The sequence below is a fragment of the Oncorhynchus kisutch genome, linkage group LG13 (genome assembly GCF_002021735.2).
Source record: "Oncorhynchus kisutch isolate 150728-3 linkage group LG13, Okis_V2, whole genome shotgun sequence".
NCBI classification, from domain to species: domain Eukaryota; kingdom Metazoa; phylum Chordata; class Actinopteri; order Salmoniformes; family Salmonidae; genus Oncorhynchus; species Oncorhynchus kisutch.
In genome coordinates this window covers 12,048,560-12,064,740 of record NC_034186.2, presented here as the reverse complement: position 1 = coordinate 12,064,740, position 16,181 = coordinate 12,048,560, and the positions used below count along the sequence as shown (strand labels likewise).

Here is a 16,181-nt window from a genome sequence, read left to right as displayed (position 1 = left end):
CACCTGGGGGCGGCCCGCGAGACCCAGGGTCTCGAGCTTGATGACGAGCTTGGAGGGCACTATGGTGTTAAATGCCGAGCTGTAGTTGATGAACAGCATTCCTCTTGGTATTCCTCTTGTCCAGATGGGTTAGGGCAGTGTGCAGTGTGGTTGAGATTGCATCGTCTGTGGACCTATTTGGGCGGTAAGCAAATTGGAGTGGGTCTAGGGTGTCAGGTAGGGTGGAGGTGATATGGTCCTTGACTAGTCTCTCAAAGCACTTCATGATGACGGAAGTGAGTGCTACGGGGCGGTAGTCGTTTAGCTCAGTTACCTTAGCTTTCTTAGGAACAGGAACAATGGTGGCCCTCTTGAAGCATGTGGGAACAACAGACTGGGATAGGGATTGATTGAATATGTCCGTAAACACACCAGCCAGCTACCAAGCCTATTGTGAATATTACTGTTCTAAATGGGCATTATGTTCTAGTCTCATAGTCTATTAATTACAGGCCTATAGTTTATTATGTGTACATTATGTGTACATCAATTTGTGTCGCATGTCAAATGCAAGAGTTGTGGGTTTACTTGGGCCTGCAAGACAATTTGGTCTGTAATGACAAATCACATATTAGATGGTGTGTTGTGTGCAATCAATTACAGTACGGTATAGGGTAGGCTACGATTTTATGAGGATTTAATGATGATTTGAGTGCCCAAATTGTGGTCCAACTTCATTTTTGCTGGCCCTGCCATCAACAGATTTCTGTCTGTGACAGTGGCCTAAATTACAGCGAGACTGAAAATGTGCACACATGACGTAGCAGATTGCCCCTGGCAGTGGAACGGTTTGTAACGGTCCAGTTGTGATTAAATTAGGATAGCAGCACTGCTGCCATACCGTCCGAAATATCAGCCGTTCTTTCCCCTCTAAAAGCAATCCATGTGAGATTGATAGTTTTTCCAGAGGCGCGCAAAATTCAGTTCAGATGAGCGGGCTACATAGGCTAATTTATCATCATTCTGACGCAGCTCCAACTATCCCAGCCTACATGACCGCCCGTCGCGATTTGGACCCTGTGTTCATTCCGCACATGTGAGTAAACTACGACAGGTCTAATGCTAAATGTGGTAAAACATAATAATTAGGGTTTCAACGGTAAGCAGTATTAACCTCAGTTGAAGTATTGCCTACTGCAGTAGTGCACCTTCTCTACTAGAATAATTCGCAGACGCCGGGGGTGTGGTCTCTGACATCACCACGCGCTGTACTAGAGTATTGGGAGCAGGTCTGGCTCGAGGTGTGGACCAGCCACGCATTTTCATACCGGGCTATATGGACGTCTGCTTTTATATTCGTCTGTCTTTTATACCGTGTGCATTTTAACAAGCAAGTCGCATAAATTGGATAACGGTGCACGGATAGAAGGCAAGAGCGCAACGGCACTGAAAGGTAAGTTTACGCCGCAATTTCACAAAATAGGCTACCACTCGAGTTTTTGCTTGTTGCTCTAAAGTTCCTATTCGCCCAGTCACATTTTATATGTGACACGTTTGATTCCATGCCTTCATTTTATAGTGTGGCTATCATATAATATGTAGGCCTAATGTATAATATTAGCCACACACAATGTAATATGTATATTGAAATAATGGTCGATTTTTCTCATGTCTGTAAATTCTGTATCGCGTTACTATAAATGATCCTTATATTGCTTCCTGTCAGTAGTGATGCAAATAATAACATATAATGATAATAATATGGCATGTTATATCATTATATCAACATATTTAATGTCCTAATAAGGAGGCTATAACCATTTTAACTTGGTGAAGTTTCCAGGTAGGGCTGGCTGGCTGCAGTGGGACCTGTGTTTAAGGCATTCTGCTGGAGTAGAGAGAGCGAGTGCTGGACTGGATGCCCTGCCTGTCTGCTCTGCAGTGGATGAATATTATCCAGGTGTGGGAGGGAGCTAGGGTGGCCTGTCCTGAGTTCACTGTGCTGCAACACCTGACTGACAGAACAGAGGGGACACTGGGTAGGAGGATCCCACATCTATCTGTGGAACACTGCCAACTCTGCAGAACCTCAGAATCTCGGAGTCTAGGGACACACCCCATCAACCGCATCAAGGGCTCTAGGTCACCCTGTCTTGAAACAGTGCTACTCAGTGCTACCCTCCTCTGCCCCCCCCCCCCCCCCCCCCCCAGTCTGTCTCTGTCCCTCCTCCATGCCCACCTCAGACCTCCTCAGGCCCTGGACACACCAGACGGGGGAGTTGAGACTGACTGACTGATATACAGACTCAAGGGCTCCTAGACTTTTGGGTGAACACTAAAGTACTAGTCCTCGCTAAGGCATTGGATTTAAGTTTGCAAAGTAAAACAGAGGACTTGAATCAGTGACGCAGTAGACCTCAGTTGAAGCCTGAGGGACTATCGATGAGCCTGTGACTGTCGCCATGACAGCCAATGACAGCAGCTTCCAGTACCTCGCACTCTTCGAGTACAAACGGGAGCATGGTGATGACATCAGCCTCCAGCCAGGGGACATCCTGACGGTCCTGAAGGCCTCTCTGAAGGACTACCAGGAAGGGGATGAACACCACAGCCCCAAGGGATGGCTGCACGGCACCAACGAGCGGACCAAAGAGAAGGGCGACTTCCCCGGGACGTTTGTGGAGTATACTGGGGTGTTGAGGCAGGGGCTGCCCGCCGCCAAGCCCTGGCCCAGACCCGTTCCCCCAACGCCTGGGGGAACACAGAGCAGCGTGGGGCCCGGACCCCAGCCTACAGGGGCCGCTGCAGCAGGAGGTAAGTGTTGGAACTGAGGATGGGGGCATGCCAAGAGTACTCAATTCAGAAACATGGAGACTGGCCATCTGTTAAATGTTAGAGCTATCTGTTATGACCTGTTAACTGCAATGTAATGGTGCTTGGCTTTACGGTTTGGTCTGGTAATCTATACTGAACAAAAATATTAACGCAACATGCAGTAATTTCTATGATTTTACTGAGTTACATTTCATTTGAGGAACTCAGTCAATTGAAATAAATTCATTAGGCCCTAATCTATGGATTTCACATGACTGTGAATACAGATTTGCATCTGTTGGTCAAAGACACTTAAAAAAATGGGCCTCAGGATCTAGTCATGGTATTTCTGTGCATTCAAATTGCCAACGATAAAATTCAATTGTGTTCCTTTTCCATAGCTTTTGCCTGCCCATACCATAACCACACTCTTCACAACGTTGACATCAGTAAACCGCTTGCCCACACGACGCCATACACATGGTCTGCGGTTGTGAGGTCAGTTGGACATATTGCCAAATTCTCTAAAATGACGTTGGAGACGGCTTATGGTAGAGAAATGAACATTCTCTGGCAACAGCTCTGGTGGACATTCCTGCATTCCGCCAAACTTTTTTCCAAATTAACTCCATAATATCGACAGAAACATGGCAAACGTTGTTTAGAATCAATCCTCAAGGTGTTTTTCACATATCTATTCAATGATATATCATTCGTGGAAGTTTGTTTTCTCCTCTGAACCACATGGAAAAATGCATGCAGCTGGAGATTACGCACCAATTTCGACGGAGGACACCAAGCGGACACCTGGTAAATGTAGTCTCTTATGGTCAATCTTCCAATGATATGCCTACAAATATGGCACAATGCTGCAGACACCTTGGGGAAATGACAGAAAGTGTAGGCTCATTCCTTGCGCATTCACAGCCGTATAAGGAGACATTGGAACACAGCGCCTCCAAAATCTGGGGCATTTCCTGTTTGAAATTTCATCTTGGTTTCGCCTGTAGCATCAGTTCTGTGGCACACACAGATAATATCTTTGCAGTTTTGGAAACGTCAGAGTGTTTTCTTTCCAAAGCTGTCAATTATATGCATAGTCGAGCATCTTTTCGTGACAAAATATCTTGTTTAAAACGGGAACGTTTTTCATCCAAAAATGAAATACTGCCCCCAGAGTTTCAAGAGGCTAGCACAAGGTGCACCTGTGTAATGATCATGCTGTTTAATCAGCTTCTTGATATGCCACTGTCAGGACAATAGATTATCTTGGTAAATGAGAAATGCTCACTAACAGGGATGTGAACAAATTTGTGCACACAATTTGAGAGAAATAAACGGTTTGGCATATGGAACATTTTTGTGATCTTTTATTTCAGCTCATGAAACATGGGAACAACACTTTACATGTTGCGTTTATATTTTTGTTCAGTGTATACCACTGGGTTTTGTTGTAATTCTGGACTAGAGGCAAACAGTATCACTGACTGAATGGCAGTCTGTTATGTTGTGAGTCATCATGGACCAGAGTGTGAATTGGGTTTTGCCTGTCTGAAGCATGTGTTAAAGCTTTACTGCAGAAAAAGATAAAAGAGTGTATTTCTGTACTTCCACCACACCAGTCCTGAGAAGTGAACATGTTGTGACACAGCCACACCCGTGTGTGCTCCAGTAGGCTCCCATGTGTTCCAGATGCACAGCCAGCCTCAAAGATGCTAACCTGCGTTAGCGCTGTTGTCTTGCACTGAGTGTTCCTGTCACTGAATTAGTTCCTAACCAAACCATGGTTTTAGTTCGGCTAAAATGAAGATGCACTAGCATTTGTGTTTACGAAGACGATGTGTATGTGTTTTTGAAAAGAGCTAGGTCTACGTGTGTGTGTGTGTGTGTGTGTGTGTGTGTGTGTGTGTGTGTGAGAGAGTCTGAGAGTGTCATGACTCGCAGGCAGCTGGATTTGTTTTGATGTTTTATTCAGCATCCAGATGAACAAACGCAGCACTCCTCACAAAGAGGACAAGCTCTGGTATAAGCCTGTATCCAGACTTGCTTGTGAGCTAAAGTAACACTTAAATAGCTATCCTCTATTTGACAGGCTTTGATGAGTGTTTTTACAGGGCTGGGTGAGCTCTGTTTTAGCTCTGTGTGTCTGGCCTGGGGTTAGGGCTGCTGTACAGTGACGTACCGGACACCTCCACAAGGCAGGAGTTTTGAAGCAAATTTCCGACTATTCTACACATTTCTGGTTGGAGGGCTCTGAGGCCCAACCCTCAGAACATGTCATAAGCCATGGCAAAAATGTTTAGAAGTGCAGGACGTTAGCTTTAAAAATGCAACATTTTCTCACAACCACATGGAAAAATGTGTAGAATAGCATGAAATTAGCTATAAAACCACAACATTTTCTCTCTGCCCGATGGAAAATGTGTAGAATTGCAAGAAGGTAGCTTTAAAACCACAGCATTTTCTCTCTGCCCGATGGAAAATGTGTAGAATTGCAAGAAGGTAGCTTTAAAACCACAGCATTTTCTCTCTGCCCGATGGAAAATGTATAGAATTGCAAGAAGGTAGCTTTAAAACCACAGCATTTTCTCTCTGCCCGATGGAAAATGTGTAGAATTGCCGGAAGTTAGCTGTTTTCCTAAAAAGAAAAGTTGCATAGTGTTGCCGTTGTTTATCTGCTAAATGGGCCAGGCGGATTATTCCAGGACTGCTCTGCTTAATTGTCTGCCATGCTAGTCTCTTTTATGGGAATAGGTTAGGCCTGTTTTCTGTTATTTATATATATTTCACTTTCTCTCTCTCTCTCTCTCTCTCTCTGAGTCTCTGTTTATCTCAATCTCTTTGTATCTCTCGCTCTCTCGTTGCTTTGTAAACGGTCTACTGGATAGCCGTCGTTATGTTATGAGACTCCTAGCCAGCCAGTCAGACTAAGCTAAACTAGGCCATCAGTCCTCAGTCCCTCCAGCCGTTCTTCCTCCCAGGCACAAGACTGTATTTGACTTGAATAATTGATTGGCTGGCTGGTGCATTGGATCATGGAGCTGACACGCTACACTCCTCCAATCACATATCACCTCACTTCCAGCAGCAGCAGTAGAAGAGGAACATGGAGGTCTTAGTTTGCAGAGGGAATAGTAGTGGCCAATCTACACTTCTATCACTGCTGAAAAGCCTGGCAGATCTTAGGTGTATGGTACTACGGTATGGGACTGTACAGTATGGGGTATTCCACACCATTCTCTCCTCTTCCTTCATCACCTCTGCTTGGCAGGCAGAGAAGCGGAGTAAGAATGGATTAAAGGTAGACTCAACGATATGACGTAGATCCGTGCTTGACTTGGGATGAAAGAAGTGCAGGAGCTGTCTTTTTCCAAGTCGTTCCATTAGACTGTGTTCACTCTGATTATTCACATTTAAGGGTACAGACACATTTTCAATGACTTCACCTAATTTTCATGACTATTATTATAGCCTACATGAAAAACGTCAAAGTTACCATTATTGACACTGGATGGTTGCTTTGTCTAATCCGAAGTTTGCCTATCATCTCCTGCCGTTGTGTGGTCAATCTGCCATCTGGAGATTTCCTGGGTGTGCAGGCTTGGCTTTTGATCGAACCATGAAACTCCAAGCCTGCATATCAAGGTCATGTTGAGCAGATGTTGTTCAGGCTACAACTTGGTTAGACCAGGGCTTGAACAAAAGCCTGCACACCCAGTAGCTATCCTGGAGGATGGTTGCCACCCTTGAGAAAAAATATTGGGTAACAAACCAAGTTCTTTTGTCTTTTATAAAATGATTCCTTCATTCAATGAATCAGGGATCAAATGGATAAGGTAGGCTAACATCTAATTTCAAAATCATGGGCATTAATATGGAGTTGGTCCTCCCCTTTGCTGATGTAACAGCCTCCACTCTTCTGGGAAGGCTTTCCACTAGATGTTGGAACATTGTTGTGGTGACTTTCTTCCATTCAGCCGCAAGAGCATTACTGAGGTCGGGCACTGATGTTGGACGATTAGGCCTGGCTCGCAGTCGGCTTTCCAATTAATTCCAAAGGCATTCAATGGGGCCGACTCTTTTCTCTGTATATATCAATGATGTTGCTCTTGCTGCGGGCGATTCCCTGATCCACCTCTACGCAGACGACACCATTCTGTATACTTCCGGCCCGTCCTTGGACACTGTGCTATCTAACCTCCAAATGAGCTTCAATGCCATACAACACTCCTTCCGTGGCCTCCAACTGCTCTTAAACGCTAGTAAAACCAAATGCATGCTTTTCAACCATTCGCTGCCTGCACCCGCACGCCCGACTAGCATCACCACCCTGGATGGTTCCGACCTAGAATATGTGGACATCTATAAGTACCTAGGTGTCTGGCTAGACTGTAAACTCTACTTCCAGACTCATATCAAACATCTCCAATCTAAAATCCAATCTAGAGTCGGCTTTCTATTCCGCAACAAAGCCTCCTTCACTCACGCCGCCAAACTTACCCTAGTAAAACTGACTATCCTACCGATCCTCGACTTCGGCGATGTCATCTACAAAATAGCTTCCAACACTCTACTCAGCAAACTGGATGCAGTTTATCACAGTGCCATCCGTTTTGTTACTAAAGCACCTTATACCACCCACCACTGCGACCTGTATGCTTTAGTCGGCTGGCACTCGCTACATATTCGTCGCCAGACCCACTGGCTCCAGGTCATCTACAAGTCCATGCTAGATAAAGCTCCGCCTTATCTCAGTTCACTGGTCACGATGGCAACACCCACCCGTAGCACGCGCTCCAGCAGGTGTATCTCACTGATCATCCCTAAAGCCAACACCTCATTTGGCTGCCTTTCATTACAGTTCTCTGCTGCCTGTGACTGGAACGAATTGCAAAAATCACTGAAGTTGGAGACTTGTATCTCCCTCACCAACTTCAAACATCTGCTATCTGAGCAGCTAACCGATCGCTGCATCTGTACATAGTCTATCGGTAAATAGCCCACCCAATTTTACCTACCTCTTCCCCATACTGTTTTTATTTATTTACTTTTCTGCTCTTTTGCACACCAATATCTCTACCTGTACATGACCATCTGATCATTTATCACTCCAGTGTTAATCTGCAAAATTGTAATTATTCGCCTACCTCCTCATGCCTTTTGCACACAATGTATAAAGACTATTTTTGTTCTACTGTGTTATTGACTTGTTAATTGTTTACTCCATGTGTAACTCTGTGTTGTCTGTTCACACTGCTATGCTTTATCTTGGCCAGGTCGCAGTTGCAAATGAGAACTTGTTCTCAACTAGCCTACCTGGTTAAATAAAGGTTAAAAAAATGGGGTTGAGGTCAAGGCTCTGTCCAGGCCAGTCAATTCTTTCACACCAATCTTGAAAAACGATTTCATTATGGACCTTGCCTTGTGCATGGGGGCATTGTTGGGGCGGCAGGGTAGCCTAGTGGTTAGAGGGTTGGACTTAGTAACTGGAAAGTTGCAAGTTCAAACCCCCGAGCTGACAAGGTACAAATCTGTCGTTCTGCCCCTGTTCCTAGGCCGTCATTGAAAATAAGAATTTGTTCTTAACTGACTTGCCTAGTTAAATAAAGGTAAAATAAAGAAAGAAATTGTTATGCTGAAACGGGGAAGGGCCTTCCCTAAACTGTTGTCACAAAGTTGGAAGGACAGAATCGTTTAGAATGTAGCATTAAGATTTCCCTTCACTGGAACTAAATTAAAAACAACACCAGACCATTATTCCTCCTCCACCAAACTTTACAGTTGGCACTAAGCATTGGGTCAGGTAGCGTTCTCCTGGCATCTGCCAAACCCAGATTCATCCGCCGGACTGCCAGATGGTGAAGCGTGATTCATCACTCCAGAGAACGCGTTTCCACTGTTCCATCAGTCAAATTGTGGTGAGCTTTACACCACTCCAGCCGCAGCTTGGCATTGTGCCTGCATTGCTTCCAGAGGCAGTTTGGAACTCGGTAGTGAGTGTTGCCACCGAGGACAGACGATGTTTACGTGATGCGTGCTTCAGCTGTCCCGTTCTGTGAGCTTGTGTGGCCTACCACTTTGCAGCTGAATCGTTGTTGCTCCTAAACGTTTCCACTTCACAATAGCAACACTTATAGTTGACCGGAGCAGCTCTAGCAGGGCACCAGAGCTGTTGCCACAGAATTGAATGTTAATTGCTCTACCGTAAGCCACGTCCCACATTATTTTAGAGTATTTGGAAGTACGTCCAACCGGCCTGACAACCACAGACCACGTGTAACCACGACAGCCCAGGACCTCCACATCCGGCTTCTTCACCTGCAGGATCGTCTGAGACCAGCCACCCGGACAGCTGATGAAACTGAGGAGTATTTCTGTCTGTAATAAAGCCCTTTTGTGGGGAAAAACACATTCTGATTGGCTGGGCCTGGCTCCCCAGTGGGTGGGTCTATGTCCTCCCAGCCTGCCCGGTCACGTGATATCCATAGATTAGGGCGTAATTAATTTATTTCAATTGCAAAATGTATCATACAGGATGATTTCTGTATTTTGAAAGTTATATATCTTGACAACTTGAGTGCTGACAAGCAAAACATTTTGGGATTATGTCAACAATGGACTAATGAAACAAATACCAAAAGATAGTTTTTGGGTGGACTTTTCCTTTAACGTTGTAGCAATTCCATTGCTGCTGTTTAATAGAGGGGAATCCCAGTTTTCCAACGGTGCAGATTTATTTAGCCAATCTACCTACAGTGACAGTGGAAAGGCGACAACGACGTGAATGCCTAGTTAGCTATAGTTAACTAGCGAGATAACTTGTAACAGTTATGTTTTAAATTGGCCATCTTGTTAGTCTGTTGTACTCATTATTTTATACCTGCCGCTGAAATGTCGCCCTCTCCTCAGGCAACGGCAAACTGGCACACACAGACATGCACTGAAGCTTCATTCCGTTAATGACGGATATGTCGATTTTTAAGTGATTGATAATATTTAAAAGTGTGTGTTCATGAATTACATTAACAACTAATTTCCATGACTTTTCATGACCTTACAAACCCTCATTTGACAACTTGGAACAGGGCATCATGCGAATTTAGGTTGCCGCATTTTCAATCTGCACAATCTCGAACAGTCTACTGTGACGCACAGATTCACAGAGTAACAAGAGTGAAGCGAACCCAGCACATGCGCAGATACTGTGTGTTTATTTTATATTTATTTCACCTTTATTTAACCAGGTAGGCTAGTTGAGAACAAGTTCTCATTTGCAACTGCGACCTGGCCAAGATAAAGCATAGCAGTGTGAGCAGATAACAAAGAGTTACACATGGAGTAAACAATTAACAAGTCAATAACACAGTAGAAACCAAAGGGGGAGTCTATATACAATGTGTGCAAAAGGCATGAGGAGCTAGGCAAATAATTACAATTTTGCAGATTAACACTGGAGTGATGAATGATCAGATGGTCATGTACAGGTAGAGATATTGGTGTGCAAAAGAGCAGAAAAGTAAATAAATAAAAACAGTATGGGGATGAGGTAGGTGAAAAAGGGTGGGCTATTTACCAATAGACTATGTACAGCTGCAGCGATCGGTTAGCTGCTCAGATAGCTGATGTTTGAAGTTGGTGAGGGAGATAAAAGTCTCCAACTTCAGCGATTTTTGCAATTCGTTCCAGTCACAGGCAGCAGAGTACTGGAACGAAAGGCGGCCAAATGAGGTGTTGGCTTTAGGGATGATCAGTGAGATACACCTGCTGGAGCGCGTGCTACGGATGGGTGTTGCCATCGTGACCAGTGAGCTGAGATAAGGCGGAGCTTTACCTAGCATGGACTTGTAGATGACCTGGAGCCAGTGGGTCTGGCGACGAATATGTAGCGAGGGCCAGCCGACTAGAGCATACAAGTCGCAGTGGTGAGTGGTATAAGGTGCTTTAGTGACGAAACGGATGGCACTGTGATAGACTGCATCCAGTTTGCTGCGTAGAGTGTTGGAAGCCATTTTGTAGATGACATCGCCGAAGTCGAGGATCGGTAGGATAGTCAGTTTTACTAGGGTAAGCTTGGCGGCGTGAGTGAAGGAGGCTTTGTTGCGGAATAGAAAGCCGACTCTTGATTTGATTTTCGATTGGAGATGTTTGATATGAGTCTGGAAGGAGAGTTTGCAGTCTAGCCAGACACCTAGGTACTTATAGACGTCCACATATTCTAGGTCGGAACCATCCAGGGTGGTGATGCTAGTCGGGCATGCGGGTGCAGGCAGCGACCGGTTGAAAAGCATGCATTTGGTTTTACTAGCGTTTAAGAGCAGTTGGAGGCCACGGAAGGAGTGTTGTATGGCATTGAAGCTTGTTTGGAGGTTAGATAGCACAGTGTCCAAAGACGGGCCGAAGGTATATAGAATGGTGTCGTCTGCGTAGAGGTGGATCAGGGAATCGCCCGCAGCAAGAGCAACATCATTGATATACACAGAGAAAAGAGTTGGCCCGAGAATTGAACCCTGTGGCACCCCCATAGAGACTGCCAGAGGACCAGACAGCATGCCCTCCGATTTGACGCACTGAACTCTGTCTGCAAAGTAATTGGTGAACCAGGCAAGGCAGTCATCCGAAAAACCGAGGCTCCTGAGTCTGCCGATAAGAATATGGTGATTGACAGAGTCGAAAGCCTTGGCAAGGTCGATGAAGACGGCTGCTCAGTACTGTCTTTTATCGATGGCGGTTATGATATCGTTGAGTACCTTGAGTGTGGCTGAGGTGCACCCATGACCGGCTCGGAAACCAGATTGCACAGCGGAGAAGGTGCGGTGGGATTCGAGATGGTCAGTGACCTGTTTGTTGACTTGGCTTTCGAGGACCTTAGATAGGCAGGGCAGGATGGATATAGGTCTGTAACAGATTGGGTCCAGGGTGTCTCCCCCTTTGAAGAGGGGGATGACTGCGGCAGCTTTCCAATCCTTGGGGATCTCAGACGATATGAAAGAGAGGTTGAACAGGCTGGTAATAGGGGTTGCGACAATGGTGGCAGATAGTTTCAGAAATAGAGGGTCCAGATTGTCAAGCCCAGCTGATTTGTACGGGTCCAGTACAAATCAGCTCTTTCAGAACATCTGCTATCTGGATTTGGTTAAAGGAGAACCTGGAGAGGCTTGGGCGAGGAGCTGCGGGGGGGGCGGAGCTGTTGGCCGAGGTTGAAGTAGCCAGGCGGAAGTGACTGTGTGAGAGCGAAGTCTTGCATCTCTCCCATCACAATATCCGCGGTGCTGCTCATGGCAACGTCATTTCACCGAATCTACCTTTAAATTATCGAGTCCCAATGTTGTGGCACATTATTTGATGGAATTATGGGGTCGCTCAAAGATGAACAAGATTAGGGTCTCTGAATTATTATACCCATAGTCCTTCACTTCTTCTTCCTGTTACACTCTTGAACGTACATCAGCCAATTCCCACACCTCCAGTAACAGTCAATTCCAATCAAGTGAATATCATTATGACAACAAGTGTGTCTGTGTGAAACTGAACTGATGGATAGCAGCGATTAGAGAACATCCCCCTGTCTATCTCACCAAGCATCAGCGCTAGTGAGATAAATACAACAAGTACGCTGCAATTATGACAGTGACAAATAAATCCCTGTTGGCTGTGTGATAATTACCTGCAGGTATGGAGCAGAGGTGGAGGATCCATGCAGACTAGTCAGGGTTCTTTGTGAAGGGAATAGGCAATTTCACACCAGCTGGAGCTGAAAATATTTCTGGTATGTCAGATTGTTCTGGAAATTCTCACATAGAAACTTAATTGGGAGGAATGATGCTTGATATGCTTTTTACATTTGTATCACAAACCATTTTTGAGAAAATCATGGTGAAAGTGGCCCTTTTAGGCCCATTTTAGACCTGTACATGCCTCCTGTAAGACCCTATGATGTGAAGTGTATATGATGCAGACAACATGTTGGAGTCATTATACTCCTCATAGTGTGTTTTAACATGTGGAGTCATTATACTCCTCATAGTGTGTTTTAACATGTGGAGTCATTATACTCCTTATAGTGTGTTTTAACATGTGGAGTCATTATACTCCTCATAGTGTGTTTTAACATGTGGAGTCATTATACTCCTCATAGTGTGCTTTAACATGTGGAGTCATTATACTCCTCATAGTGTGTTTTAACATGTGGAGTCATTATACTCCTCATAGTGTGCTTTAACATGTGGAGTCATTATACTCCTCATAGTGTGTTTTAACATGTGGAGTCATTATACTCCTCATAGTGTGCTTTAACATGTGGAGTCATTATACTCCTCATAGTGTGTTTTAACATGTGGAGTCATTATACTCCTCATAGTGTGCTTTAACATGTGGAGTCATTATACTCCTCATAGTGTGTTTTAACATGTGGAGTCATGTTGGAGTCATTATACTCCTCATAGTGTGTTTTAACATGTGGAGTCATTATACTCCTCATAGTGTGTTTTAACATGTGGAGTCATGTTGGAGTCATTATACTCCTCATAGTGTGTTTTAACATGTGGAGTCATTATACTCCTCATAGTGTGCTTTAACATGTGGAGTCATTATACTCCTCATAGTGTGTTTTAACATGTGGAGTCATTATACTCCTCATAGTGTGCTTTAACATGTGGAGTCATTATACTCCTCATAGTGTGTTTTAACATGTGGAGTCATTATACTCCTCATAGTGTGCTTTAACATGTGGAGTCATTATACTCCTCATAGTGTGTTTTAACATGTGGAGTCATGTTGGAGTCATTATACTCCTCATAGTGTGTTTTAACATGTGGAGTCATTATACTCCTCATAGTGTGTTTTAACATGTGGAGTCATGTTGGAGTCATTATACTCCTCATAGTGTGTTTTAACATGTGGAGTCATTATACTCCTCATAGTGTGTTTTAACATGTGGAGTCATTATACTCCTCATAGTGTGTTTTAACATGTGGAGTCATTATACTCCTCATAGTGTGTTTTAACATGTGGAGTCATTATACTCCTCATAGTGTGTTTTAACATGTGGAGTCATTATACTCCTCATAGTGTGCTTTAACATGTGGAGTCATTATACTCCTCATAGTGTGTTTTAACATGTGGAGTCATTATACTCCTCATAGTGTGTTTTAACATGTGGAGTCATTATACTCCTCATAGTGTGTTTTAACATGTGGAGTCATGTTGGAGTCATTATACTCCTCATAGTGTGTTTTAACATGTGGAGTCATTATACTCCTCATAGTGTGTTTTAACATGTGGAGTCATTATACTCCTCATAGTGTGTTTTAACATGTGGAGTCATTATACTCCTCATAGTGTGTTTTAACATGTGGAGTCATTATACTCCTCATAGTGTTTTAACATGTGGAGTCATTATACTCCTCATAGTGTGCTTTAACATGTGGAGTCATTATACTCCTCATAGTGTGTTTTAACATGTGGAGTCATTATACTCCTCATAGTGTGCTTTAACATGTGGAGTCATTATACTCCTCATAGTGTGCTTTAACATGTGGAGTCATTATACTCCTCATAGTGTGCTTTAACATGTGGAGTCATTATACTCCTCATAGTGTGTTTTAACATGTGGAGTCATTATACTCCTCATAGTGTGTTTTAACATGTGGAGTCATTATACTCCTCATAGTGTGTTTTAACATGTGGAGTCATTATACTCCTCATAGTGTGTTTTAACATGTGGAGTCATTATACTCCTCATAGTGTGTTTTAACATGTGGAGTCATTATACTCCTCATAGTGTGTTTTAACATGTGGAGTCATGTTGGAGTCATTATACTCCTCATAGTGTGCTTTAACATGTGGAGTCATTATACTCCTCATAGTGTGCTTTAACATGTGGAGTCATTATACTCCTTATAGTGTGCTTTAACATGTGGAGTCATTATACTCCTCATAGTGTGCTTTAACATGTGGAGTCATGTTGGAGTCATTATACTCCTCATAGTGTGCTTTAACATGTGGAGTCATTATACTCCTTATAGTGTGTTTTAACATGTGGAGTCATTATACTCCTCATAGTGTGTTTTAACATGTGGAGTCATTATACTCCTCATAGTGTGCTTTAACATGTGGAGTCATTATACTCCTCATAGTGTGCTTTAACATGTGGAGTCATTATACTCCTCATAGTGTGCTTTAACATGTGGAGTCATTATACTCCTCATAGTGTGTTTTAACATGTGGAGTCATTATACTCCTCATAGTGTGTTTTAACATGTGGAGTCATTATACTCCTCATAGTGTGCTTTAACATGTGGAGTCATTATACTCCTCATAGTGTGTTTTAACATGTGGAGTCATTATACTCCTCATAGTGTGCTTTAACATGTGGAGTCATTATACTCCTCATAGTGTGCTTTAACATGTGGAGTCATTATACTCCTCATAGTGTGCTTTAACATGTGGAGTCATTATACTCCTCATAGTGTGCTTTAACATGTGGAGTCATGTTGGAGTCATTATACTCCTCATAGTGTGTTTTAACATGTGGAGTCATTATACTCCTCATAGTGTGTTTTAACATGTGGAGTCATGTTGGAGTCATTATACTCCTCATAGTGTGTTTTAACATGTGGAGTCATTATACTCCTCATAGTGTGTTTTAACATGTGGAGTCATGTTGGAGTCATTATACTCCTCATAGTGTGTTTTAACATGTGGAGTCATGTTGGAGTCATTATACTCCTCATAGTGTGTTTTAACATGTGGAGTCATTATACTCCTCATAGTGTGTTTTAACATGTGGAGTCATTATACTCCTCATAGTGTGTTTTAACATGTGGAGTCATTATACTCCTCATAGTGTGTTTTAACATGTGGAGTCATTATACTCCTCATAGTGTGTTTTAACATGTGGAGTCATTATACTCCTCATAGTGTGCTTTAACATGTGGAGTCATTATACTCCTCATAGTGTGTTTTAACATGTGGAGTCATTATACTCCTCATAGTGTGCTTTAACATGTGGAGTCATTATACTCCTCATAGTGTGCTTTAACATGTGGAGTCATTATACTCCTCATAGTGTGTTTTAACATGTGGAGTCATTATACTCCTCATAGTGTGTTTTAACATGTGGAGTCATTATACTCCTCATAGTGTGTTTTAACATGTGGAGTCATTATACTCCTCATAGTGTGCTTTAACATGTGGAGTCATTATACTCCTCATAGTGTGCTTTAACATGTGGAGTCATTATACTCCTCATAGTGTGTTTTAACATGTGGAGTCATTATACTCCTCATAGTGTGTTTTAACATGTGGAGTCATTATACTCCTCATAGTGTGCTTTAACATGTGGAGTCATTATACTCCTCATAGTGTGTTTTAACATGTGGAGTCATGTT

At 43.4% G+C, this 16,181-nt stretch overlaps 1 protein-coding gene across 1 annotated transcript in view; it reads left to right on the top strand.

Annotated features, from left to right (window-relative positions):
- Window positions 1-1,168: 1,168 nt before the first annotated feature.
- LOC116376685 (phosphatidylinositol 3-kinase regulatory subunit alpha-like) overlaps window positions 1,169-16,181 on the top strand; it is a 245,533-nt gene continuing 230,520 nt past the window's right edge. The window contains exons 1-2 of the mRNA XM_031838032.1: window positions 1,169-1,432; window positions 1,816-2,793. Coding sequence (XP_031693892.1) covers window positions 2,442-2,793 — 352 coding nt within the window. The 5' untranslated portion in view covers window positions 1,169-1,432; window positions 1,816-2,441. The remainder of the gene's footprint in view (window positions 1,433-1,815; window positions 2,794-16,181) is intronic.